Source organism: Amblyomma americanum, chromosome 8, assembly GCF_052857255.1.
Source record: "Amblyomma americanum isolate KBUSLIRL-KWMA chromosome 8, ASM5285725v1, whole genome shotgun sequence".
Taxonomy (NCBI): Eukaryota; Metazoa; Arthropoda; class Arachnida; order Ixodida; family Ixodidae; genus Amblyomma; species Amblyomma americanum.
In genome coordinates this window covers 91,660,126-91,687,051 of record NC_135504.1, presented here as the reverse complement: position 1 = coordinate 91,687,051, position 26,926 = coordinate 91,660,126, and the positions used below count along the sequence as shown (strand labels likewise).

Sequence of the window (26,926 nt, the reverse complement as noted above, 5' to 3'; positions counted from 1 at the left end):
GCAGAACACACTCAAAAGAAATATGCATAAGCAAAGACTGACAAATGCTGCTAAACTAAACCACGCAATAGCATGATTTCGATCGGATATGGTGCAAGGAAAAAGCGAATACTTTAAAGTCGAATGTATGCTTAGTGAATGGATCCCATACTATCGAAGCATATTCGAGGTTTGGCCTGATGTATGCGTTACATGTCAATAGTTTTACGTTGGGAGAAAAATTTCTAAGTTTATGCCTCAAGAAATATAGCTTTCTAAACGAGGAAAGGCATAAGTGTTTTCGCTGGGGCTACTTATAGTCTTTGGCCCACGGCGTAGCGGCATCGTCTGCGTCATCGGCGCATCTGTCAGCTGCGGCGAATCGGTGCGTCGCGACATTGTCTGCTGCGCATGCGCAAGCGCGTTCAGACGACGGTCAGCTGTCGAGGGGGACCCTCAGGTCCGGCTTCCGAAATTGTGACGTGACGGCCTCTCCTAAATTCTTTCCTTCCTCTGTGTTTGCATCGCAGCCGCAGCGGAGGGTTACCTGGAACTATAGCCACTATATATCTTTCATAATATGTATAACACTATTACCAGTACATTATAAATGGACTGATCGCTCATTAAAATTAGCAGTTTGTTCTCGCAACGAATACTGCAGCGAACGAGCTAAACACGCCAGGTGCGGCCACTGCTCGTCCTGTTGGGTTCGCTTCACCGCATGACAGCCTGTGAGTCAAGAGATCGAGGCCACCATCACGGGGGCCACACATACCACTGGTGTATAGTGGCAAGCAACTGGACGGTGGAAACATTTAAAAAATGGCTGGGTTCAACGTGGCTTTAACCTGGTTATGCGACCGAATTATGTTAAGCATGATCTCCACTGGCTCAGGACAAATCAAGGGCCGAGGTCAAAGGGAAAGGTCAGGTACCCAATGGTCAGAGTCAAATGATAATGCTGCCACACGACCATAGCTAGGGCCATACTAGCACGGAGATAAGTTCGGTTTGAACTTGGGATGCATTGAAGGTCATTGTCGATTTGGTACCTTTTGTCTCAAATCCAATGTCAAGGTCAAGGTGAGGTGCGCAATCGCCATAGCCATATGATCACATGATCATACCTCCATGCAGCTGACCTTGTGAGGCACTGAAGGTCATTGTCGATTTGGTGCCTACGGTCCCAAACCAAATGTCAATGTCAAGGTGAGGTAACCAATGGTAATAGTCATATGATCACATGGTCATACCAGCATGCAGTCAAGTTCGGTTTGATCTTGAGATACACTGAAAGCCATTGTCTCAGCCCCATTGAAATCGGAAGTCGTATCCCGAGGAGCAGTGATCTCGCTCTAAAAAAAAAAATTCTAGGGGCACTTAAAGGGGTTCTTATGGGGCTGGGGTGTGAAAAGGAGGTCACTTCCCGAATATCCGTGGGCAGGAATTTTTTTAATGTGCTTTACGGAAGCTTAGTTTCGAGTCAAAATTTAAGTTTCATTACCTTCGCGCCTTTCTCTCTCCTCTGGCGCTACTCCGCCGGCCTCACCGCCGGAGACGAGCTTCCTGACTCGCCGCGGCCATGGTAGCTGTTTGACGTCTCAAAAGAATCCAGCCAACAGCGATCTCTGAGCTGTTATATGCAGGACCCTGCGATGCAGTGTGCATGAAGAATTCGCCAGAAAGTGCTCGGCAAATTTTGCGCGTGATTGTGGATTCTCTGCTGCGTGTAGAAGTGCATTATTTGCATCAAGTGTTCAAACACAATACAGTGACTTAGGGAGTTTATGTGCTCTCCTCGGAAGGTGTTTCAGAGCTCCTTTAATTCGCTTAAGAGTGCAATCGCCGGCTGCATCTCGCGCGCCATCTCTTGGCGCTGCGGCGTATACTCCACCGTGTTGATGGTTCCGTCGATGCGATAGGTCAAGCGGCTTTCGGCGGCTCGTGCGTAAAGGCTATACTAATTGTTGATAATAATTGTTGATGCTATTTGGTCATATTAATTTATTAGATGCATTGCTGCATTTTCTTACCTCACTCTGAGCCCACATAATACCTTCTATCGCACTCAACCCTAACTCCTCCGTGGTCGAGGAATTGCGCGCAGCGATTAAGACCCAAGATCCAAGTCCCTGCTGGACAATATTTCTCTTAAGCGCAATTGCTTTTCTTTCTTATATTGTCCTGTGGCTGTGACGTCACGACCCTCTTGGACAATGTGAATTGTCGTCACGCCGCCGGACCCCGGGCTTTCGCCACAACTGGTACTCTAACGCTATCGCGTTAAAATACCCCCTCTTCGACTGCTGGCTCTTTTGTCGTGCAACTGTGCACTGAGCTAGCATATTAAGGTTAAATTTTCTCTCGTAGTAATTTTAACAACTGTACCTGCCCGTTTCGGCCGAGCATGACGCAAGCCCGGAATCTTCGCACAGAACAAAACCCAGACGCAGACAGCCACCTTCTTCACCTATGGGAAGCACGAAGAAGCCTTATCAGGAGATGGGGGCAGCGAAAATACAACCGGAACATCAAGCTGAAGATCGCTGAACTAACCAAGAACGCATCACAGCAAGCACACAACATCGGCACGCAAAACTGGCAACAGTTTACGGAAACACTCAGAGGAAGACTAGGCATGGCCTGAACATGGAATACACTAAGAGCCTCGATATACCCAACAAAAACCAAAGCGGAAAGCGGCAAGCCCATGAAACGACTAATCGACACCTTCCCAGCAACGGAAGACCAGCTAACACAGGCACTGAAGGAGAAATGCTACGGTCAACCACGCACTCAAAGCAAGACCAAGAATACACAGGAGAAGGCAACCGCGAGATGGATAGGTCAATCACCCAAGAGGACGTAAGGGCAGCCATAGGGGAAGCCAAAAAGAATACGGCAGCCGGAAAGGACAGAATAAATAACGCTACCTATAAAAACGTGGGAGACACGGCCATCGCCGACCTTACCAAGTTCCTAAACGAAATCAGGGGAAAAGGAATCGTGCCGGCGGAATGGAGACATGCAGAGGTAATTATGATAACCAAGCCGGGCAAAAGACTCCATATCAAAAACGTCAGACCAATATCCCTGACCACCTGCCTAGGGAAGATATACGAGAGAGTGGTCAAAGCAGGGATCCCAAAATACATGGAGGACAAATGATATTACCCTGATGCCATGTTTGGCTCCAGAAGGGGACCGTCCACGAAAGATGTACTCCTACAATTAAAGGAGGCAGTCCTTACTGAAATACCAAGAAGTGAAGAACACAATAGTAGTGCTCGACATAAAGGGAGCCTTCGATAACGTGGTACATGCAGCCATCACGGAAGGTCTCTCTAGAATAAACCGCAGAAACAGAGCCTTCCGATACGTCAAAACCTTCTTGACGTAGCGAACGTCTACGATAGGCATCGGAAACACAACATCTGAGAGCTTCACGGTTCTAAACAAGGGCACCCCGCAATGGTCAGTAATATCACCGCTACTATTCAACGCAGCGATAATAGGACTCAAGAATGTGCTCGACGAAAGAAAAACATCAGCTACGCAATGCATGCGGATGACATAACCATGTGGACAACGACAGGCTCCCTAGCAGCTACAAAGAGCGATCGACAATAGTGGACAATACGCAGGGCCAGAGGACTATCGGGCTCAGCAGAAAAATCAGAATGCATAAGATTTGAAAAAGGTACACGGAAATACGGCTTCCAAATCACCCTGAAACTCGGAAGCGAGACAATGTCTGAGAAAACGGAACTCAGCTTGGAATGTGGCTGCAAAACACAGGACGATGTAGCGAAACCATCGCCCCTCTTAAGAATACAACAGAGCAAGTCTCCAGAATCGTGCGAAGAGTCAGCAGTAAAAAGAAGGGGATGAGAGAACAGGACACCCTAAGACAAGATAGACAGTCCCGTCACGAGCAGGGTAACGTACAGTCTCCCCTACCACGAACTAAGCAAGCAAGAGACTACAAATCGACACAATACTAGGCAAAGCGTACAAAACGCCGCTCAACCTTCCACTGTCAACACCAATTGAAAAGCTAACGGCAATCGAAGTATCGAACACCTTCGACGGCCTACGAGAACCGCAACGTAGGTCGCAACTAGACAAACTCACTCAAACCAGAACAGCAAGACGCCTAATGGAGAATTTAGAGCTGCCCCTGAGCACACAAAAAGAAAAGAAATAGATTAATAATGAAGACAAACAACATCCGGACAAGACCCATACCCAGACGCATGGACCCCAATATACGCCACGAAAGACGACAAGCCAGAGTCCGAGCACTCAGCAGGGAATTCAGCAACAATCCCAGCGTAGTGTACACGGAAGCAGCCTCTCGCGGGCGCAACGCGCAATGATACTCCGCGCGCGCATCGGCTGCGTGTGGCCTGGGGAACGACGGGTGCGCCACGGACTAGCGACGAGCGAAGTGTGTGTTGGATGCGGTGCAGTGGAGACACTGAAACATCTGCTACTCCGCTACACCGCGTTCGCTGACTCTCGTCGTGATATGCTCGCGGCCTACAGGGCGCTGGGAATCCTACCACACTCGCTCAAGATGCTGTTGTGGCCGCAGGGCAGTGCGCGCACCCGCGAGCGAACGATGGTGAGCTTGTGTGTATTTCTCGAACAGACGGGCCTGACGTCCCGTCTGTTCTGCGCCAGGTAGTGTTATGCAGTGACTGAACGCTCCGCTTGTGCTATCTCGGACGCTTAAAACAGCTGTTGTGTGCAAGTGCTGTGCGTGTGTGTCGCGGTGGTTTCTATGTTTGTTGGCGCACGCGCGCAGCCTGAGCAATTGAACTATAATTTGTAAATAGTGTATATATGCCCTCACCCCTATCTCTTTCCTGCTATCTCCTCACCTCTTTCGTTTCACTTCTTCAAACTGCCTGCTATCCTTTATTTCCGCTACCCCAACTCAGGTGCCGCCGATTAGTGATGGCAGATGCCGGGGTGAGCAAACATCTTTTACCTTCCTTTTGTTATTTTAAATAAATAATCACTATATATATAAGTACCGATACAAACGCAAAGTTCTCCGTTGTAACAGACGAAAGAGGGAAAGAAATAACTAGCGCAACGATAAAGAACCCAAGCACAGAGGCAGCTGAAGAGGCTGCCATTGCTCTGGCAATATCGCATGGCAACGCAACAGGACAAAACCTCACTATAGTGACGGACTCTAAACAAGCACGCAGAAACTACTAAAATGGCGGCATCGACAGCATCGCCAACCATATTCTACAAGAGACGAGAAGGGACGTAAACACTAAACATAATATAGCATGGGTTTCGAGAGATGAGTGGATGAGAGGCAACGTGGCCGCAGACGAGTTAGCTCGAGGGTACTTCAACCGAGCATACTCAACACTGCACCACGGGCACCTTTGACCCTGTTACCCCCACATGCTCAGACATACTCGATCATTACAGGGGCAGGCAGAAACGCTATCCAGCCCTACACAAAAGGCTATCCAAAGAGGAGGCGGTAGACTGGCGCAGACTACAACCCGATACATACACGAAGCTACCAAACAACACAAGATTTTCCCTACACAATATGTTGACGAATGTCCGTGGTACCAGGGTAAACCTACACTAGAGCATGTAACATGACCTGCCCTAAGGCAGTCATAGAGCCTCGAATAGACCACCCGAGTGTGACGCAGTGGGAGCACTTGCTGGCCAGCCAGGACGAGGCAGCACAATAATTTCTTGTACGCCGAACCACGATGGCAGCTGTCAAGTGCCGGCATCCTGTACTAAGGATCGACCACGGCGCCCAGTGACCCGTAAGGGTGCAGTACACTTAAAATTTGTCGCAAATAAAGACTTCTTCCATACGTCCATCTGGGACGCTGCAGATACACTATTAGGGCAAGCGATGGCGGGCATCGAAGCACACTGTGGACGACAGATGGCGCCAACAGTTTCCACGCCTCCCGTTGGCGGAAACCTGCGCTGTCGGCATTCGGCCCCACGATCTCGGCGCAGAGGATTCTGGGAATGCATCATGCGGTGCGCATTCTTTATGTGCGCCGTTGCAAAATTCTCGTGAGACAAAAAAAAATTGGAGGACGCTTAAGCTTCGTCTGTAAGAGTGAGACGCGACAGCGTGTTGTAGCGTTGCCAAGGCGTCCACGGAACGCTAACGCCCGTTCGGCACGACGCGTGGCCCCTTGGAAAAATTAAGGAAAGGACGCCTGCCTCACGTATCTCGATGGACACCCGAACCAGGTCGTAAGGGAAGGCAATTGGCATGAAAATTGGTTTAAAGGGAAGTAAATGACGCCTGTCTCAATTCTCGCTGGACACCCGTACAGGGAAAGAAAATCTCTTCCCTTACGGCGCGGTCCAGATGTCCACCGAGATGAGGCATTTTTCGCTCACGGCCAAAGACTCCGACGACACTGGCTTTTCTGCGACACGAGCTCCTTAACGCTGTCGCGTTAAAATTGGCTGTGGTTTAGCTCTTGTTAACCCGAGGTGAATTGCTAAAGCTTCGTTTCCTCGCCACGCCGTCTACACAGTGTCTCTATCCGACGCTCTCGAGAACTCAAGGCGGTCTCTTCCGCAGTTGAAGAGTCACTCCGGGACGTGGCACGATTTTTTCTAGCCGCATCTTCGTTACGACGCTTCTCGAGTCGTGCGGCGCGTTCTTCTGGCGTCTCTTGAACGCGTTGTCTTTTCCTCGCTTCGTTCTGCCGTTGTTGCACCATTTTCGCGCTCTCCATGACGACTACAATACAATGAGGCGAAGCGCATGTATATATAACCCCTGCGAGGCGACACTTCCTCTCCCTCTGCGGCATCTGTTGGAGCGCAGCTGCGGTGTTGCTAGGCAACGGCGGCTCAAGGTCGTTTGTCGGCCACGGCATGGGGCATACGGCTGAAGTGCGCGACGAGCCGAAATGGCTCGCTGGCTGGTGCAGTGCTGCTTTCGCAACAAAAATATCAGCATCTGATTTTACTGCAAACGTGCCAGCGGTTGAGGCGGAGGGATTTTTAAAAGGCGCCACGGTTACCAGAATATCACGAGATTACACTACTTCAGAGTGCGTCTTAAATTTCACTTAACCTTAGTTTTGTAGCATCGTACATAACGTTTTAACGTATTTATTTGTTTTTCTATAGCGCCTTTACGATCTACTACGTTGTATGCTTTGTTCTTGATGCACGTTCGCCGCTAATCAAGAAAAAATTGCCGAAATGAGCTGGAAACACATAGTTTTTCCCCCTTAGCAGTCGTACCTCTGTTGAAAGTGTTAGTGTTCAGACCATGCATCATAGTTTCGCGAGAACGCACGAAAAGCAAGCAAATATCCTATACGCACGCGTACGCAGGCCGAGCAGCTATAGATATGCGGTCACTTCCAGTGACCTGATCTCCTGATCGCGTACTCCGCTGAACTCACCCGTGCGCTGCAGCAGAAGGCTCCGCCGTACCGCCAGGCAGAATGGGGCGAGGTACCACATCCAAGGAAAAGCACCAGCTCTGGAAAAGGGCACCAAAATAACTTTTTGTTTTTCTGCACCATACAAAAGCGCATGCATTCCGTTAGTAATAAATCTCCACGGTTTGATTCAAATGACCTATATAGTTTCACCAACATCTATTCATCTGTGCCCAGCGGTGTAGTTCGTATCTCTTGTAACAAAAAGGAAAGCACAGACATGACGGACAGACGTGCTTGAAATACAGCAGCTACATCATACCAGAGGCTCCGACAGTGCAGCTACGTTGCACAGGCTAGTAACATATGAAACATATCGAACCCACATCGTGCAGGAGCCCACGAGGCAACAATGCTGTCTTTTGAGTGACGTCACGAAGGACGTGACGGTCCACCACTTTTCGCTTTCGCTGCGAACTTAAGAACAATGCCTAGCATTGAGTCAGAACACTGCGCTCACACTCCGTAGGCGCTCCCCGGGATGGCCAGCCGGTAGCGCACACTGAAGCAGCAATGGCGGTTACTTGACGATGGAAAGGGTGGCGGGTGGAGGGTGTATTAGTTTATGGGGTTTAACGTCCCAAAGCGACTCAGGCTACGAGGGACACCGTAGTGAAGGTCTCCGGAAATCTCTACCGCCTGGGGTCCTTTAACGTAGGGTGAATTAGTGGATTTGGCAATCGGCTGCTTATCCCACCAGCATCGATGGAGACGAAATTATAAACCTCCTGTATAGTGTATAATACATGAGTGTGTGTTGTTCTACACAAAACAGCCGCTATCAATTCTGTCCGCAGCGAGTGATGCTGGAAAATATCTTGAGAGGCAGAGCAGCGATGCTGGACGCCGGGGGCATCGTGAAAGGTCGCACGTTCGTCTAATTCGCTATTGGCCACTATAGCTCGGACAATTACACGATGCATGCTACGCTCAGAGCACCAACTATGTGGCGCCTGGTGTCATGTCCGAGCTGGTAGAAGTTCCGTTGCGTAAGAGCACTGGGAGATATCAATCTGAAACTTTGCAAGGACCGCACACTCGCATTTACGATTCGATATGCAGGCCTATAGATACCCCTTGCAAAAGTTTTTAGGCACTCTACAGATTGTCCATTCACTTCGGTCTATAAAGTCTATAGACTCTCTGTAGACAAACACTACGGGACAGCCTATAGGCAATACACATCATATAGACAGTAGACTTTTGTCTGTAGACATTCTACAGACTATAAATAGACAAAAATAAATATCTATAGGAAGGCAATAGTCTATAAGAAGTCCATCTATAGGCTGTCTATAGGGTGGCTATAGACCATTTTCGTAGGCGACGTTCCCTTATTCCACATCATTAGAGCGAAGGACTGCAGTTCCATTTCTCCAGGGTTGACACCTGAACAGGGCCCATTTAAAAGATTCGTCAGGCAGTGCAGTAGCAAGGAGAACAGTAAAAGAACCCACTCTTTCCTGTTTGCGCAATCTTTCTTTTTTTCGGGTACGTCAAGGAAACTTGTGCACTCGTCACCGTGACATCCATCAAGGTCACCGACAGTTGCTCACCCGCGCCAGAGGGGCAAGTGCAGAAGATATAAGAGACTGTGCGTCGGCAAGCATTTGGACCCGGCGTTCCACGAGTGTTCCTCCAATTTTTAACGCGCTCTACAACAAAGATGGCATATCGAAGCGCACGTGCTTGTAATGTGCTCAATTCTGGCGACGGTCCTCCACAACCTCACCTGTGAGAGCTTCCCGTCCCCAGCTGACAGGTGGGATGTGTGTCGGCGTACCATCAGCACCCACGCGACGAAAGCACTGCACAGAGTGTCTGCGATTCCTCACCCTGCAACCGCCCAGCCGCTGCCTTCTGCGGCGAGGGATGCGTGAGCCTGACGGCAGACAGGAACAGGCACCCACCCTGCAGTTTGACACGAAATGGCGATCAGCGATGATCATGACAAAGGCAACTATATCGTCAACTGGGAACTAAATCGCGCTTTTGTTGTTTATTCGTTGACAGCGCAAGCAGAGCGCGCATGCACCGATGCATGTTTCAAGTACTCCAATTGGGAAACGCTTCGGCTACTTAATTTTACTCTAGAGCGTGAGCTATGAATCCCCCTCCCTCCGTGCCATATACCGCAGCGGTGGCCAAGGGGTTGACATCCGCTTCGCATGCGGGATGTGCGAAGTTCGATCCCCAGTGTCGCCGGGTACCACCGGTGATACAATGGGTACAAGCTTTTCCCTGGTCTGGTGCTCGGCTTATATAGGGTGACATGCTTGGAAAATGGGTCTTCGACCCCACCTTGAGAAATTGAAAATAACTTGTGTCACGTCGCTCTTTGGCCATAGATGCTCTTGCGCCATGAAAATTCATAATCATCAACCCTCCGTGCCAAGCATCTCCTGGGCCCTGGCAGTCGTTTGCATGAAATAATGACGTCAGCACACAGCGAAGTCACATGAGTAATTGTTTTCGGGCACTGTCATGTGTAACATTGACCGCAAATCGGTAGTCCGGCTTATTCACTAGTTCTTATCAACCAACACGATCTGCGGTCATATCCTTGGTTCAAAGTTCCTTATACTAAAACCTGACGGTGCTTGAAGGCAAGTACAAGCGTTTCAGCATCAAAGGTGCGAGGGTCGGACCCACTAGCCGTACATCTCCAAGCGGCTAGCTTGGCGCATTTGGCCACCTATTCTTTTTTCCTGTGTCAAAGATTACAATGAAGCTTGACCGCTTGGTTAATGAAAGAAAATAGGAATATACACGTATACATGAATATTCTACACGGATAACTACAATGGACGCGCATAATATCTGAACTAATAACAAGAGACTCGCATATACTGCTGGCATACGGATTAGCAAATGTCAAACACCTTCAGTAAAATCAGACAACCCAGAAAGTACAAGCAATATGCAGCCATTGCGCAATGGTCACTCCTATCCGGGCACTACGAATAGAGCCCGTAACACCCGCGTGAATCGCGCTCGTATATAGGCGTGTCTAGCGCTCTGTGGCCGCGCGGTTTCAGGCGAATGGTTTCGCCTTCGCCTATATTCCGCCTCGAAATTCCTTGCGCCGCAGCGGCGACGAGAATACAGCTTTCGAAAATTTGAAACAGATATGGATGCTACCTTACGCTGTGCTACAAACCTTCCAATAAATTAGGTGTCTTGCAGTAGAAGTTAACTATTCAATTAACACGTGTTAGCTGCATTTTCATGCACACCACCACTGACAATTCAATTCCACACAGAGCGCTCTCAACCAAAAGTCTGTTTTAAAAAATTGTTAGCCGTAGATGAAACACCCTGTATAGGCCAGGCAAAAAAAAATGGCCTGGCTTAGCTTATGGTTAAGCCTAGGATGCGAAGCATACGTCGCTTGGCAAGCCGTACTTCTCGTTCTCTCCCGTTTCCGTGGCTCTTTGTAACTTGCGCTTTGCAGCCTGGCGAGCCGCCCTCTCCCTGGCCGACATCTCGCTGCTCAACTGACTCAACGAGTGTGTCGCCTTTTATACAATTGCGTGACGTCAGTATCTCCTAGCGGTAGGAGCGGCAGTTAGGCCGCCGGCGGAGGCTGCGCGTCCGCAAGCGAGCGCACGAGTTGAGCCCCAGCTTTCACAGCTGTTGTGACGTCATATCACATGGTGCGCCGATGTAGGTCAAGTGGTAGCTACGCGGCCGCGCGCGGCGCAGCAAGGAAGAGCTCGGTTGTGCGGCTAGTATGCTTCGCATAAAATTGGATGACGCTTAAGATTCGTTTTTAAGAGTGGACGCGACAGCGTTTTGCAGCGTTATAGGAGTCGTCCGACGCAACGCCTTGACCGTTGGACAATTTAAGGAAATGACGCCTGTCTCACATATCTCGGTGGACCCCCGAATCGCGCCGTAAGTGAAGGAATATGAAATGAAAATTGCTTTTAAGGGAAAGGACATGACGCCTGTCTCACAAATCTCGGCGGACACCCGAACCACGCCGTAAGCGAAGGAATATTTTCGAAGCGCGGTGCCGACAACTACTACTGTACGACGCCGAAGGCTTTTGGAAAGAACGAGCTGTATACGCATTCGCAAAAATAGAGAACGCTCCTGTGACAGGCCACACAGAACAAAGAAGTAGGAATGAGTCCGACGTCGCACACATAAACACGACAATCATCTTTCTAACTATCTGTAAATAAAGAGATCACGATGCGTTCTCCTCCCCCGCCTCCTCCGAACGGTCCGTGCAAGTATAGGGAGCGGCTCGGCTTTAGAGCCGGAGTACCCGGATTCGAACCCGGCCGCGGCGGCAGTGTCTTGATGGAGGCGAGATGCAGAATGCACCCGTTCACTGTGCGATGTCACTGCAGCAGTATCGCCTTCAGACAGTGAGTGCCTGGAGCGCGAGTGGTCCAACTGACCGCTTCTCCCTCTCCTGTTCTCTCCTCCCACTTGGGCAACAGCGTAGCGCCGCTTAGCTCCCACGACGCCGAACTTTCCTCTAACGCACACGTCTCGTGGAATTTCGCGCATTTCCTATCGACTAAAGTATTTTAAAAAATGTTTAAAGTTATTGCAATCATAATTTCTATATTAATAATCCTAAAATAAAACTAGTGAAGTTGGGTAATACGCTGGCGTCACTGCACGGCCCTTCAATAAAACAGGTGGAATATCGTAATGCTGTGGAAAAGGGCAGGGCGCTGCAGGCATTTTCTAAAGGAGGTACCAGTTAAAGATCCCCAGCTGATCGAAATTACATTGCAGCCCTCTACTACTACACTTCTCTTTCCCGCTTCCACTCCTCCATCAGAGCTCGGCTGAAGTGTCCACCGAGATGTGTGACAGTTGCTGCGTCTTCGATTTCCTCAAAACAGATTTTGAACCGCCATTTCCGGGTTCGAAACCGACCGCGGCGGCAGCGTTTCGATGGAAGCAAAGCGCAAAGGCGCCGGTGTGCTGTGCGATGTAAGTGCGCGTTAAAGATCCCCAGGTGGTCGAAATTATTCCGGAGCCCACCGCTACGGCACCTTTCTTCCTTTCTTCTTTCACTCCCTCTCTTATAACTTCCCTTACGGCGCGGATCAGCTGTCCACCGATATGCCAGACATATACTACGTCATTTCCTTTCCCCAAAAACCAATTTTGAATTTTTTTCTTTCAAGTAGGGGAGGAAATGTAAATACAAGGTTTTCACAATCCTGACAGTACACAGTAGGCAGCTTGGAAAAGTGAACTGATCTCCGCGTATCCATTACCGGCGGCGCGCTACACTCAGCCGGCAGCGTTCTGTTTCAGGTTGGTAGCGTTTGATTCCCAATCACAGTCAGCAGCGCTCTAAACTCATTCTAAGAATAAGTCAATAGTGTCAGTTTTTAGAACTTGGTAGCTTTCCACTCGGTCGAATTCCATTTTCAGTCGGTGGCGTTTCATTCTCAACCTCGGTCGGATGCGTATAAGCCCTGCAGTGCAGTCTCAGTCGAAACTGAGTCACAATCGGTACATCGTCCCGTCACCTGCGGCGATGGGCGACAACCATTACAGAGAACAGATTTGTACTCGGCTGCGTACAGAGACGCCCGCGAACTGCGCCGTCTGTCCGTGTGGCAGTGCATTGGGGACGTCCGCGGAGAATGACAAGTTAGAGCTGTCCAGATTCAGTAGCTCCCGTACGTACTACTCGGAGGCGCCGAATGCACTGGCAAAAATTAAGAACAATCGGAACCACTAGGCCTACGCCACGGTCGCCCGGCCCCTAAAAAGGCCTTGGCGGCGGCCAGATTCCGAAAAAAGCATTCAACATCCCGCAGCTATAATGAAGCGCGTCATTATTTTATTCCAAACATTTTCATCGACCCACTCTAATGGACAGAATTCTTGAAGTTTCAGTAGAACGTGGCAATTCCCGTCGCTAGGGATAGTCGCAGAGACTCATGGCCACCATAGCCTCCCAGACCGGCGGAGCGCCGTGAGGGTGAATCGCCGCCATCTTGCACCGCTTTAAGCCATTATAGGCTTAGCGAACACCTAGAACCCCCCTCCCCAGTAAAATGCCTCGCTGGCGAAGCACGCTGTCGAGAATAAGATCGCACACTCAAATGCTGGCTACATCAAGTTACCGGCCGTAGACTGAAAGACAGACGCAGAGAGTTTATTGGCTAAACTAGGAGAGAAGTGCGTCGAACTCTGCAACGCATGCAGCTGCGTTTGCAGAACAGAGAACACTTCGATCGCCGGGAAAATTAAAATGTAGGCTGCTTAATGATGCCCAGACGCTCAAACCACATTGCACTGGAATACCTCTGTCTCGCTGTGTACCCCCTTGCCTACCATCGCAGCCCTGGTACAGATAGAATCGTTTCGCATTACTTGTGGACCCTGCAGTACTCACCTTGTGTGGTGACATGTCGATCCGCCGCAGTGACTGCCGCCGTGTAAAGCTGCTGCCGGTGGCATGTAAGTACAGCTGCAGGTGTCCTCCAGAGTGTATCCGGTAAGTCCAATTTCGGGCCGTAAAGAGTGGGCACTGGCTTCCATCCTCCTAGTCACACGTTGAAGGGGCGACTGGTTAGACGGATGGCTGCTCTGTGGGAAGCCCACTTCAGCGGAGCACCGCGCGATCACGTGACTTCCTTTTCTCTCCTTTCTTTTAGTAGGGCTATTTTTCTAACCTACACTCAGTGCAAGCTGGTGTAGGCGAGTGGAGGGCGTGGCTAAAGCTGTGACGTGAGGCGCTGCACTCGTCGGCACTAGCGTCGGCCAATAGCGTGATACCGATCGTCGCCGTCCTAGGGAGCAGACGACAAGCTCTAAATGTTGGGGTTGTCCTAATATACTATAAGATGAAATAAGAAATGTACACTGCAAAAATTTTTTGCGCGGCGTTTATGAGGGTAGAGAAATCCAAAGGACATTTTTGTTTCCCCTCAAATGGAGCGCAACACACAAACTTGTCTGCTCAGCTCATGCATGGAGCGTACCACGCAGCTGTCGCTAAATTTCTTGCACAGTAAGTCGGATGAAGGGTCGATGACGAGTTCCTCGTGCGAAATACAAAGCATCCATTCTTCTGTCGTGAATAGGGGAACAGCGTTATGCGCCGCGTTGAAATTGAAATCGGCGTTCCGCGGCATATGGGTGCGACTTTCGATGGCTCTTTCTCGGCTCTCAGTCAGCGGGCTGGCCGACCGCTTTGAGACACCGCTTTATTAATACACATACGTGAAAGACGATACTGTAAGCTTAGGGAGCTTCGCACTATGATACATAGATACGTATATTACCATGTATGCAAATATACTTATATTTTTCACGTGAGTCGACCAGTGCTGATACCAACCTAAACGCGAAGTAGCGTTCAGCAGACTAAAATATGTACTTTCAGTCGTGCAAGCGATTTTATCTTCTTAGAAGGTAAGGTTTCCACTGTCTTAAGGGGATGGGTACACCGCCACAACGGTAACGTCGTCCTGGCGGCCGAACTTCACGGACTTGCGAGGCTGCGCTGCAACCGCTGGCGGCATTTACCATCACAAAATAGCGTTGTGCGTTAGAAGCGTACTCCTTTTTTCGTCTGCTATCCTACACCTCCAAAGAAAGCGGTGCAGAAAGTGTAGCTTTCGTTCCACACTACGCGTAAAAGAAATGCGTCCGTGTAGGTTGGGGAAGGGGGGGGGGGGGCTGCACTTTTGCTACACTGACAAAAAAATCAAACCATGCTACACTGGCTACACTAGTATAGCCAATGTAGTGTAGCCAGTGTAGGTTAAAGAAATGGGCCTAGTGTCTTCTGCTCCGTTCGAACTCGACCGCGGCGGCAGCGTTTCGATGGAGGCGATACGCAAAAGGCGCCAGTGTGCTGTGAGATGTCAGTGCATGTTAAAGGTCCCCAGGGGGTCTAAATTATTCCGAAGCCCTCCACTACGGCACCCCTTCCTTCCTTTCTCTTTAATTAAGTCCCTCCTTTATCCCTTCCCTTACGGTGCGGTTCAGGTGTCCAACGATATATGAGACAGATACTGCGCCATTTCCTTTCCCCCAAAACCAATTATTATTATTATTATTATTAAGCCTTTCCTTTAACCCCAAAACCAATTATTATTATTATTATTATTATTAGGCCGGTAGTGCTGCAGGATTTATTTCCTTGTTTCTTATTCCCTTTCTGTGCATGTTATAAAGCGATGTTTCCCTCACTGGGCCGCACTTACGCGGAAAAGCAGCGTGCACATCAGTGCATTGAACACTGCGTTCAGCTGCAGTTTCGGTAAAATGAAAGCTCAGCGTGCCGTTGTGCAGACAAGTGCCACCTTTGCATCACCTGCCGCGGTAGTTCAGTAGCTACAGCGCTCGTTCCGGCGTTCGAACCCGGCCGCGGCGGCCACATTTCGATGGAGCCGAAACGCAAACGCAGCCGTGTGGTGTGCGAGGCCAGTGGACGTTAAGGATTCCCTGGTGGTACAAGCTATTCCGAAGCCCTCCACTACGACATAACTTTCTTACTTTTTGAAGCGAAAGTTTCACTACGCCAGTTTTTCATGAGGGTACCGTCAGCGCAACCTTAAACAACTTGGGTCGCACAATCCCTACGGGTGGCTGTGATAGAAGCAGCCACCTGCCAGTGCAGTGGCGCATCACTTAACCGAGGCCCCACTGCGCTTGTAGTGGTATGAGGACTCGCTGCCATTTATGAATGTTAAGTAGAGAATGAGCAATTCTGCATATATCGACATTAAACCACAAAATACATCGCGTCCTTGCCTCCTGCAACTGAAGAATCACCACCTGTTTTCGAACGTCTGCTCGGTTTTATTAAGTTAAACCCCTACCAACCTCCCCATATGATGCGGTTCGATTGTCCACCGAGATGTGACACAATTACTGCGCCATTTCGGTTCCTCAAAAATCTTTCTTTTCGTGCATCTTGAGCAGTGACCGCACATAGTCCGCACCCTAAAAGAACTGGTGTGGATGCTCTCGATCTTCGCCACCCGAAGCTAAACACGCCCTAGGCGACCACCAGGTACCATCGCGTCCCAGGTACTATCGCAGGGCAGTGCGCGCACTCGTGAGCGAACTTTGGTGAGCCTCGGTGCATTCCTCGAACACACGGGCTTGACGTCCCGTCTGTTCTCCGTCAGGTAGAGTTACACGCAGTGACCGAACGCTCCGCGAGTTCTACCTTGAACGATTAATAACTGTACGCCCCACTCCAGTTGTAACCAACACAGTGCTGTGAGCGTGTATGATTTAATTCCTCTAAAACGAAGTAATCACGCGCACAACCTGGACACATTTCTTATCGTGTAAATAGTTTGTACATATTACTTCTCCCCCTATCCTCTCTTCCTGTGCCCTCACCTCTTTCATTTAATTTCTCCATTCCGTCCGCTATCCTTTATTTCCGCTGCCCCAGCTCAGATGCTTCAGTATCGATGGCAGATGCCGGGGCTAGCAAAAATCTTTTCCTTCCTTTTTATTATTATTTTAATAAAAATCACTTACTGCTGCTACTACTGGTATTTCCTTTCATCAAAAACCAATTTTAATGTTATTTTTCTTAATAGCAAAGGCGATTTATTATGGGCACTTTACGAATGTTTTCTTTTTTTTAGCTCTGTCTCCTCTTCGCCTACGTGGCATTTCTTCTCCCTTTGTATCTCTCGCGAATTACGTCATACCGTTCACGTGTTCATCACCATCGCCGCCGTCCGCTCGTGCCGTGCTCGTGCCTCCATTCGTAGCGTGCCTCGATGCAGCATTCGTCGCTGCTAGTCCGCTCTCGCTCACCGCTGCCACGTAGATCGTTATACCTTCATCGCCGACGCAGCAGTGGTGGGTACCAGCTGTTCCAAGAGTACCGGTGACATGGACACGCCTCTCACCCCCTGCCTCGTTTCCACCTGGCGTCCTTCCATAGCGGAGACGAAGCGAGGCACACGCAGGCTGCTGACAGTTTCGACTCTGTGGAGGTAAGCCCTGACTCTCTTCCGACAATTACAGGCAGCTCAGGACGCGAAGGTGCCTGCTGGTCGTTCGGCATGTACTAGCTTCAGGATATGTTTCAATATAGTCGTGCGATTTCTATCGGGGGCACCGATAATGTACAGTCCTTCCGCACTAAGCACAGGTGCCAGTAGTCTGAATCACGACGGCAGCCGTCATTTTTCAGAAAGAGTAGCTGAACAAAGGGTAGATGCATTAACGTCCGCTTTCCGTTTGTATGTATGCTCGGCCTATTAAGCGTATCATTATTGTTCAAGAGACGAACCGAAGTGGAAGACGAAAGCTATTTTTATAAGAATGTTATAGAACAACCACGAAGGGTGCGCAGGCCCAGCTCACAACCTAAGCTGCTCAAGACGCTCTGTTAAGGGAACCTTTCCGCTAGCCGTTATCGCAGTCTGACCAAAGATGCGAAGCCACACGCCGAAGCGGCTTGCATATATCCCTTAAATGGAGTGGTAGGACATGAGCGAACGCGCCTTCTGAACAGAGCGTCTTGGCCGACGGCCTTGCTCTGTGCTTGAGCAGCGTCCGAGGGCGGCGCCTAATCGGTGTCATTCCCCCGCTTCCGATTGTAGTACAGGCGTTCTTGCTATATGTCCGACCGATTCATTTCTCAATTTTTCTACGCCATTCCTTGGCTTTTAGCAACTTATTCTGATGTAATCAGTGACTAATCAACGTAATTCACTGCGCACTGAGTGTTCGATGCTAAAACAATTGTTCACATTTTTAGGCGAGTTTTCCATGAATAATTCTGGCCCAGCATTCCTGTAGCAGAGTCGCTCTAATAATGGCGTTAGTACTTTAAGAGCGAAAGCTCAACTCCTCTACAATGACATTCAGTGCCTCAAGAGGCCAAACCGAACTTAACTGCGAGGTGCTATGGCCCAAACTATGGTAGCATGACCACGTTATCATATGACAGCATTCAATACCTAACCTGGAAATTTGGCTCTGAAATTTGATTTGAGACAGTGGAGACCAGGCTTAACAGAGCTTTCACTCGTATAATTAGGTTCAAGCCACGTTAAGCCCAGATTTTTTTCAAAGAATATTTACAGTGAGCGAGAGCATTGCCTCATAATGAAGGACGAAATCTCTATAACAATGTGCACTCTCGGAACACCCAGCATTTGATTATGGCACATCGGAGAAGAGAACAGTAGCTACGAGTGAACGCAAACCTATGACTTACATACCGATGAACTCTCCTTCCTTCTCCATGCAGCAGCTCCACATGTCCCAGGGCAGAAAGCGGCTCCAGTCAGTCCTGCCGCCTGGGGAGCAGACCATCCACGAATGCTGGGATTGCCGAGTCGACTTCCAACTTCCGACCAGGCCCGTAAGCCACGAAGGTTACGAGAATGATCGCTACGACGCCTCTCTCTTCTTCACCCCGCTATGCCGCATGGGCCAGCAACCGCGCAAGAGCCAAAGAACAATGGCCCTGCACGTGGGAACCCACATCGGGGAGCGGCTCTGAAGAGCGGCGATGAATCCGCCGGCGCAGCCGCTGCTCAAGGGCGTTTCTGCAGGACCTAAGGAGACTTCTTGCGCGGCTTCTGCAAGAAGCTCTTCGCGCAGAAGAGTGACCGGGACGAGCGCCTCCACCTGGAGCACGCCCGTCGGCGTCGATTTAAATATGCCTGCTATCCCACTGGAGAATATCCCAGCGCTCCAGAGTATACTGATACGATACCACGCCAGAGTTCGCTTTTGTACAGTAGTAACTGGAGTGACAGACCTGGATGGAATAAAAATATTCACATCTGTGTATGTTCAGAGCATCTTTTAGAGAGGTTGCTTGCGACTCATCGGGGAAACACGGAGTCCCAATTGGCACCTTCGGAACCCAACGCTTTAAGATTTGCATGGATGAAACGACAGCTTGTGGGTTGCGACCAACCAGGTACGTGAAAAAATCCGGAGTGAAGTTAAGCTCCGACTTAACGGTGCGGCGTGTTACCGCTAATCAGTCCCTTTAGCGGCCTGGGGTTCTCTGTGCATATCACACCGCAGGCACGGAAAAAATTCTTTCAATTTCTCCAACTTTTAATTCTTACAGCGAAAGCTCTTATGGCTTTGTAATAAGCCATTTAGGAGCTTCAACAGTAGCAATTGCGCTTAATGTTACGCGGGCTGCTTCATTTTTCTCAGTGAGGGGTTCGAGTGTCCACCTAAAATGTGAGCCAAGAATGCGAATTTAATTTCTTCAAATGAGAGTTTACGCCCTTTACCTTTTTATTGGTCCTCGCAGAAAAAAAAATACAAAAACATAAATGAAAAAGAGAGGAAGCCCAGTCCAGGTGACCTCCGGATGCTAAGACCCGCCGTGGTGGCTCAGTGGTTAGGGCGCTCGGATACTGATCCGGAGTACCCGGGATCGAACCCGACCGCGGCGGCCCCGTTTCGATGGCGGCGAAACGCTAAGGCGCCCACGTGCTGTGCGATGTCAGTGCACGTTAAAGATCCCCAGGTGGTCGAAATTATTCCGGAGCCCTCCCCTGCGCCACCTCTTTCTTCCTTCTTTTCTTTCTTTCTTTCTCTCTTTCTTTCTTTCTTTCTTTCTTTCTTCCTTCCTTGAGTGCCTCTCTCTTTTGAATACTCATGAATAATTGGTTTTTTGGGGGGAAAGGAAATGGCGCAGTATCTGTCTGATATATCTTTGGACACCTGAACCGCGCCGTAAGGGAAGGGATAAAGGAGGGAGTGAAAGAGGAAAGAATAATAGGTGCCGTAGTGGAGTGCTCCGGAATAATTTCGACCACCTGGGGATCTTTAACGTGCACTGACATCGCACAGCACGCGGGCGCTTTAGCGTTTTTCCTCCATAAAAACGCAGCCGCCGCGGTCGGATTCGAACCCGGGAACTCCATTCTGACTGCTATCCTTTATTTCCGCTGCCAAGGCGTGGGTGCTTCAGTATCGATGGCAGATGCCGGGGCTTGCAATAATCTTTTCCGTCCTTTTTACTATTATTTTAATAAAGAAAAGCCACTACCACCACCACATCGCACAGCACCTTAGCGTTTCTCCTTCATCGAAACGAAGCCGCCGCGGTCGCGTTTGAACCCAGGAACTCCGGATCCATAGCCGAGCGCCCTAACCACTGAGCCACCGCGGGGGGGTACATTAAAGATCCCCAGGTGGTCGAAATTATTCTTGAGCCCTCCACTACGGCGCCTCTTCCTGTCTTCTTTGACTCACTCCTTTATCCCCCCCCTTACGGCGCAGTTTTGGTGTCCGCCGAGATGAGAGACAGATACTGCGCCATTTCCTTCAACCGCCCAAAAAAATTTTACTTCGCTTACCCCGGCTACTGATCCGGAGTACCCGGGGTTGAACTCGACCGCGGCGGCAGCGTTTCGATGGAGGCGAAACGCAAAAGGCGCCAGTGTGCTGTGAGATGTCAGTGTATGTTAAAGGTCTCCAGGGGGTATAAACTATTCCGGAGCCCTCCACTACGGCACTTCTTTCTTCCTTTCTTCTTTAAGCCCGTCCTTTATCCCTTCCCTTACGGTGCGGTTCAGGGGTCCGCCGATTTGTGACACAGATACTGCGCCATTTCCTTTCCCAGAAACCAATATTCGCATTCAGTAAGGGCGGGGAACGCTCTCAACGTTACAGACGCCAAAAAGGGCCTACTTACCCAATGGACCCCAGGTTTCGCTCTTTAATCAGATTAAGCAGTAGTAAAACCGCAGCTAATTTTCTTCACCGTCCGCTACGGCTCCTCATTCTCTCTTCTTTCAGTCCCACCTCCCTCCCTTCTCTTACAGCGCCGTTCGGGTGTCAAAAGAAATGTGAGACAATTACTGCGCCATTTCCTTTCCTCAAAAAACCAATTTTAATATTATTTTTGTTAATAACAACAGCTTTTATTGTGGGCATTTCATGAATGTTTTCTTTTTTTAGCTCTGTCTCCTCTTCGCCTACGTGACATTTCTTCTCCCTTTGTAGCTCTCGCGAATTACGTCATACCGTTCAAACGTTCATCACCATCGCCACCGTCCGCTCGCGTCGTGCTTGTGCCGCAGAATTTCTCTGGGGCATCTTGCAGTGGATGTTAATAAAGGACCTGCTGGTCTCGCCATATGTTTGTAGTGTTGCTACCTCTAGATGACGATCATGGTGTGCCATACGAGACATTCATCTTGCTCTGCCTCCACAGTGTATGAAGAAGGAGAATGGCAGTTAGACGCGCTGATGGGGATTACAAACACCTTTACAATTCTTAGAGCGAACAACCTTACTCGATGGCAGTGTTGAATGATACGGTAAAGTTAAAACTTTCTGTAACCTCAACGCAGCCTCAGTTGTGGCTGCCAGTTTGATTATTATTGTATCGGAACTGTTATTTAGCTCTGCTGCTGTTGTGTTTTGACCCTGAACCGGAAATAAACAAAAGCACCGGCAACATTCTGTTGTTTTGTGGTGGCCAGCGAAGCTTCTCTTCACGACATTCCGAGGCAGAAACACAGGCGCAGAGAAGTCAAGACAAGGATTTCAGGAGACCTGGCTGACTTAAGACACTCATACAAATACAGCCATGGTCCATCAACATTTCGAGCAGCCGTCTCTACGCCTTCGATGACAAATATTTACTTTATTAGTTCTGCCTCCTTAAAGTAACATGTTCTCGTTCTGCAGTTCAGATCGAATTTCAGTATTCTTGTTCATCTTGCATTTCAACATGATAGTACTTTGGCATCGCACGGAACAGGGTCGTCTGAAGTCGCTCCATGAAAGGTGACCGCTTCGGCCGGGCTTCCTTGAGCAGCAGCAAGAAAAGAGGGGAGTGTTAACACCGTAGGGATTTAAAGGTGGAGGGTCAATTGCCGTTCCGCTGAGAGGTTGCAAGCTACAGACCTCAAAGAAGGAGGTCTAGCATCGGCAGATTCCAATACCTTTATTATAACCGGTCATTTCGCTCCGAGTCACATGTGTCAAGGGCGAATCTCGGCGTGAATCTAAACAGTGCGGTACGGCGCGCTGCTCGATTTGGTAGACGGAGAGCGCGGATGCATCAACAGACGCCGCCAGGAGTGCTCCAGGTGGGGGTGCTGGTCCCGGTGGCTGTTGTGAGCAAACAGCTTCTCACAGAAGCCACGCGGAATGTGTCCCCCAGTCTTGTGAAAGCGCCTGAAGGAAGCTGTTTCGTTGCAAACTCTGCGCCGCATACCAGGCAAAGCCGCTCTTTGATGTGCGTGCCCACGTGCAGAGCAATGGTGGCGTTGCTCCCGAGGTGTTGCTGGCACTTGCGACATGTCGGGGCGCAGTGGCCGGGGCGTCGTGGCGGTCATTCTCGTACACAGGGACAAGGGCCTTCTCAAGCTGCTTGCAGCAGCTTTTTTGCTCTTGTCCCAGCATTCCTTTGTTACACGCGGAAGAATGCTGAATAAAAATTTGATTTGATTTGATTTGATTTGAGGCTAAGCTACGAACAGATGCAGCGGATTTATATTTTGCTTATCAAGCTGTACTTGTTATATCCCTTTAGTGCCCCGTTAACAGCATCTCCTAAAATAAGCACCGTTCTGTCGTTTCCTAAAGATAAGAATTTTCGTGCTGTCTCTTTAATTATTTGTCTTACTCACTTCGCTTTGATGTCACTGCGTCTGTGAACTGCATTATCTTTTTTTCGCACGCAAGTGTGTTTTTCCTATCTGGAGCAAATGAAGGAGGACCGATGTGTTTTTTCCCAAACAGGACTACAGGGCAATTTCTTAATTGCAGCCCTCCTATGCGTATTCATTTGCTCTCTACGAGCAGATAGATTGATGTGAGTAGACCGTAAATGCATTGCAATTGCACAATATCTTGCATGCATGAACCTATATTTTGGGCATACCTCATAATGCGCATGCCACTTCTACACAATGCGCGCATGCACCCTCTGCAGCTACCTGAGCTATTAGGACGCCACGCAGCTCATTATAAAAGGGTGGATTCAAATTAGACACGCATTCGAGTTGCGCAGAACGAGCAGTGACAACTGCGTAATTCAGTTTATAGCCCTAAGACGAAAGCAGAGCGATGAGAAGTGTGTTACGTAAAAATTACTTCACTAAGAACGTTAAACAGACGCTTTTCATTGATTTATTTCTTCAACCAGCCAAACTTATCAAAGAGTCCATAGACGAATGCGTCAACCCGTGCGAGGATTTCTACTCTTACGCGTGCAGCGGGTTGATAAAAAGGGACAACATATCAGAGAGCAAGTCTTCAACGGGCACTTTCGACCACTTGACTGACCAACTGCAGGCGACGCCTAAAAGTTAGACATGTTATATCCATCCGCTTTGTTTTTCAAGAAAAACAAAAGAATGATACAACGGCGACGGTCTTCTTAAGAGGAGACGAAACAAAAGCGTTCTTAGCCTTTATTTACTAATCTTTTGCCCCGAGATGAGAGCTTCTTAATCATCAGTACATATTCTCTACAAATGAGCACTTGTGCCATATAAAATAATATTTAACTGTCCGGTGGCCTAGTACAAACTACAGTGGGCACACGATCTCCTCTGCTCTGCAGCACCACCAAGAGCAGGGCCAATCTGCAGATGTACAAAAGGTTTGCAGTTTGTCTCCACCCAGGGGGCTTCCCATAAACATTTCACCTGCACTGTTCCCACTTCGAGTTATTGGTCAATTCGCTCGCACCCTATTATAAGCTTGCCGTCCCGGTTGGCTGAGTTAATAGAGCGACTGCTCCGGTGAAGCAGAGGTCCTTGGTTCGAACCCGGACCAGGACGAATTTTCCGTTTACTGCGAAAATTCTGTTTAAGCCGCATAGCTTTCCTTCATTTCAGCGCTTTGCTGGATGCCAATGAGTAATTACTCCGTTATTTTCTCGTATGTGCTATTTGATCTATTGTAATGGTGTCCCGTTCTCTGCGTGGTCACTTCAGTTCTAGAATGTTCAACTGGAGTGACCAGTTTTCGATGCTATAAAGGTGCAATGATCCGAATAAAGAAATCTAACCACGCATTAGAATTGAGACTGATATTAATATAAGAGAAACTCTGCACGACCTTCCGCTCATGACTGTTTTCTGAGACGAGTCTGGCTTTCTTGGGCACCACTTTTAAATGTGGGGAAACTGTGGAATTTTGTAAGATAATGTTAAGAACTAATTAATCGGAATGGGCTAACTTTTCGGTGCATAGCAACATATTTCTACTTAAGTTTGTCTCGCGCTAGCACCGCATAGTTAAGGCTGCCTTAAAAACCAATGGCAATTATAAAAATAATAATAAAAAGGAAGGAAAAGATTTTTGCTAGCCCGGCATCTGCCATCAATACTGAAGCACCAGAGCTGGGGCAGCGGAAATAAAGGATAGCAGGCAGAATGGAGAAATGAAATCAAAGAGGTGAGGGGACAGGAAGAGAGGATATGGGGAGAAGTAATATTCACGATATACACACGGCCATAAGGTCCAATTGGTTTTTGGGGAAAGGAAATGGCGCAGTGTCTGCCTCACGTATCGGCGGACACCTGAACGCGCCATAAGGGAAGGGATAAAGGGGGAACTCCGGAAGAAAGAGCGGCGACGGCGGCGACGAAGCGCCCGGCGCACCCACTCATCCTCCCCGGTTGCCATGGTAACGGCGCATGCGCACAACTGGCCTCCCCCATGTACCATGGTAACGGCGCATGCGCAGAACTTTCCTCTCGCGTGTAGCGCGGAATGCTCGAATGGTAGCCTATATAGTCTAGCTCCCACTACAAAAGTGGTTTGCCGCACGTGGCGCTGCCGTCGAATACTGCAGGGGGAAAGCCGGTCGTCTGTGTTGCTGCGTCGCTGCATTAAGCGAGTTAGAGCGTTGTCAGTTCGTAACAGGGAAGTACCAGCGTCCCGCGGAGATCTGCGGCTCATTTCAGGGTTGTGGCGCAGCCTTACGATATTCGGAAAAACTCCGTTCGTTAACAGCTTCCCATTTGAAAAAACGTTCTCGTTCCGAATATCTGGGCACGACGGAATATTTGGTACCGAACATCCGGGTACGGAAAATCTGACTGTCAGATACGGTGTCATGACCGTGCCCCATTTGTCCACGCTTATGTATGGGGTGTCGTTGGAAGCTGCCGCAGCCTAGGAATGGAAACTTTATCTCTTATTCATTCGTCTGATAACGTCATCACTCTTTTTTCCGCCATGCGTTTGGGCATACTGGAAAATATGAGTTTGATTTACGAGTGCAGAACGTCACAGACAAAGCTGCTGTTGCTAACTACTCCTTCATGGGTATGTGAGCTTTCCGTCATGTCAAACACAAGCTAGGAACACAATTTTTTAAAAGTATGCTGTTAAGCTAATTCTTCCATTACTTCAGGGAAAAAAAAGAGAATGCCACTGGAGACGAGGACGTAAAATATGAAGGGACGAATTGTACGGGCACTCGATACTATGGTCTGCTCCTTCACCTTGCCGCTTCTCTCTTTTTCCAGTTATTTTCTGGTGTGAATTTACATTTAAAAGTAATTCACTTATATAGCCGCCGCGACGTTTCCATTCAGCAAAAAAAGCAACAATAACGAAAACGACATTGTTACGCAACAGAGTGTTTAGTTGCCTTTGCCCTGCAGTGGGCGTAATCAGGCTGACGATGATGATGTTGATGATAATGGTGGTGTTGGTGATAGTGACGGTGGTGGTAATGGTGGTGGTAATGGTGGTGGCGGGGAAATATTACCGCGACATAGCAGCGATTGAAAAGAGCGTCCAGGCACGTGATGACCAGCCGAGTCCATTATAAGGCAAAAGACTCTCACAACGACCTTCAGTTACTCCTGTGCATCCCCTACAGTGACAGCTTTATTTAATTTCCGTATGGCTTCCCTCCATTCATTTCTCGACCGCCATCGGTTACGTTTGCAAATCCGTAGTATGCAAATCTATAGAGTTCCAAGAATGACAGAAGGCAAGACTGGTGGAATGCGGTGGAATAATCATTTTGCCTTCATTGTGCAGATGGTCATCGGAGCGCTGCCTCCGACCAGCGCCAGCATCAGCCACTTGCCCGAGGAAAATGCCTTCGATCGCGGAATCACCATCGCCAAGTTCCACGTGCGAGACGCGCTGACACCGCATCTGGATGTTAACTGGCTACACCGATCGTCACCGGGCACATGCGCGGACCACTGCACGCACGGATCGCTACCAGCGCCACCACAGATCAACAGTATATACTGCCTCCCCGAACATCACGCTGTCACTGGGCACGGCGGCACTACCGGCATGCGGTGGAATAATCATTTTGCCTTCATTGTGCAGATGGTCATCGGAGCGCTGCCTCCGACCAGCGCCAGCATCAGCCACTTAACTTCCGACCAGGCCCGTAAGCCACGAAGGTTACGAGAATGATCGCTACGACGCCTCTCTCTTCTTCACCCCGCTATGCCGCATGGGCCAGCAACCGCGCAAGAGCCAAAGAACAATGGCCCTGCACGTGGGAACCCACA

General features: G+C 49.2%; 2 protein-coding genes and 1 long non-coding RNA gene across 4 annotated transcripts in view; 1 reads left to right on the top strand and 2 right to left on the bottom strand.

Annotated features, from left to right (window-relative positions):
- LOC144100537 (uncharacterized) overlaps positions 1–14,059 on the bottom strand; it is a 60,241-nt gene extending 46,182 nt beyond the window's left edge. The window contains exons 1-3 of one of the 2 annotated variants that reach the window (XR_013307713.1): positions 13,843–14,059; positions 9,193–9,371; positions 7,422–7,501 (exon numbers count right to left, since the gene is read on the bottom strand). Coding sequence is in view for 1 of the 2 variants with exons in the window: in XM_077633459.1 (XP_077489585.1) it covers positions 7,422–7,501; positions 9,193–9,371; positions 13,843–13,988 (405 nt within the window). In the remaining variant the exon portion in view is untranslated. The remainder of the gene's footprint in view (positions 1–7,421; positions 7,502–9,192; positions 9,372–13,842) is intronic. The other variant, XM_077633459.1, reaches the window with a different exon arrangement.
- Positions 1–26,926, bottom strand: part of LOC144102606 (membrane metallo-endopeptidase-like 1) — a 518,782-nt gene that overhangs the window by 273,320 nt on the left and 218,536 nt on the right. The gene's annotated exons all lie outside the window — the stretch shown is intronic.
- On the top strand, positions 17,348–19,052 carry LOC144100536 (uncharacterized). Its single transcript, XR_013307712.1, has 2 exons — positions 17,348–17,422; positions 18,688–19,052. It is a non-coding gene; the product is annotated as an uncharacterized LOC144100536 (long non-coding RNA).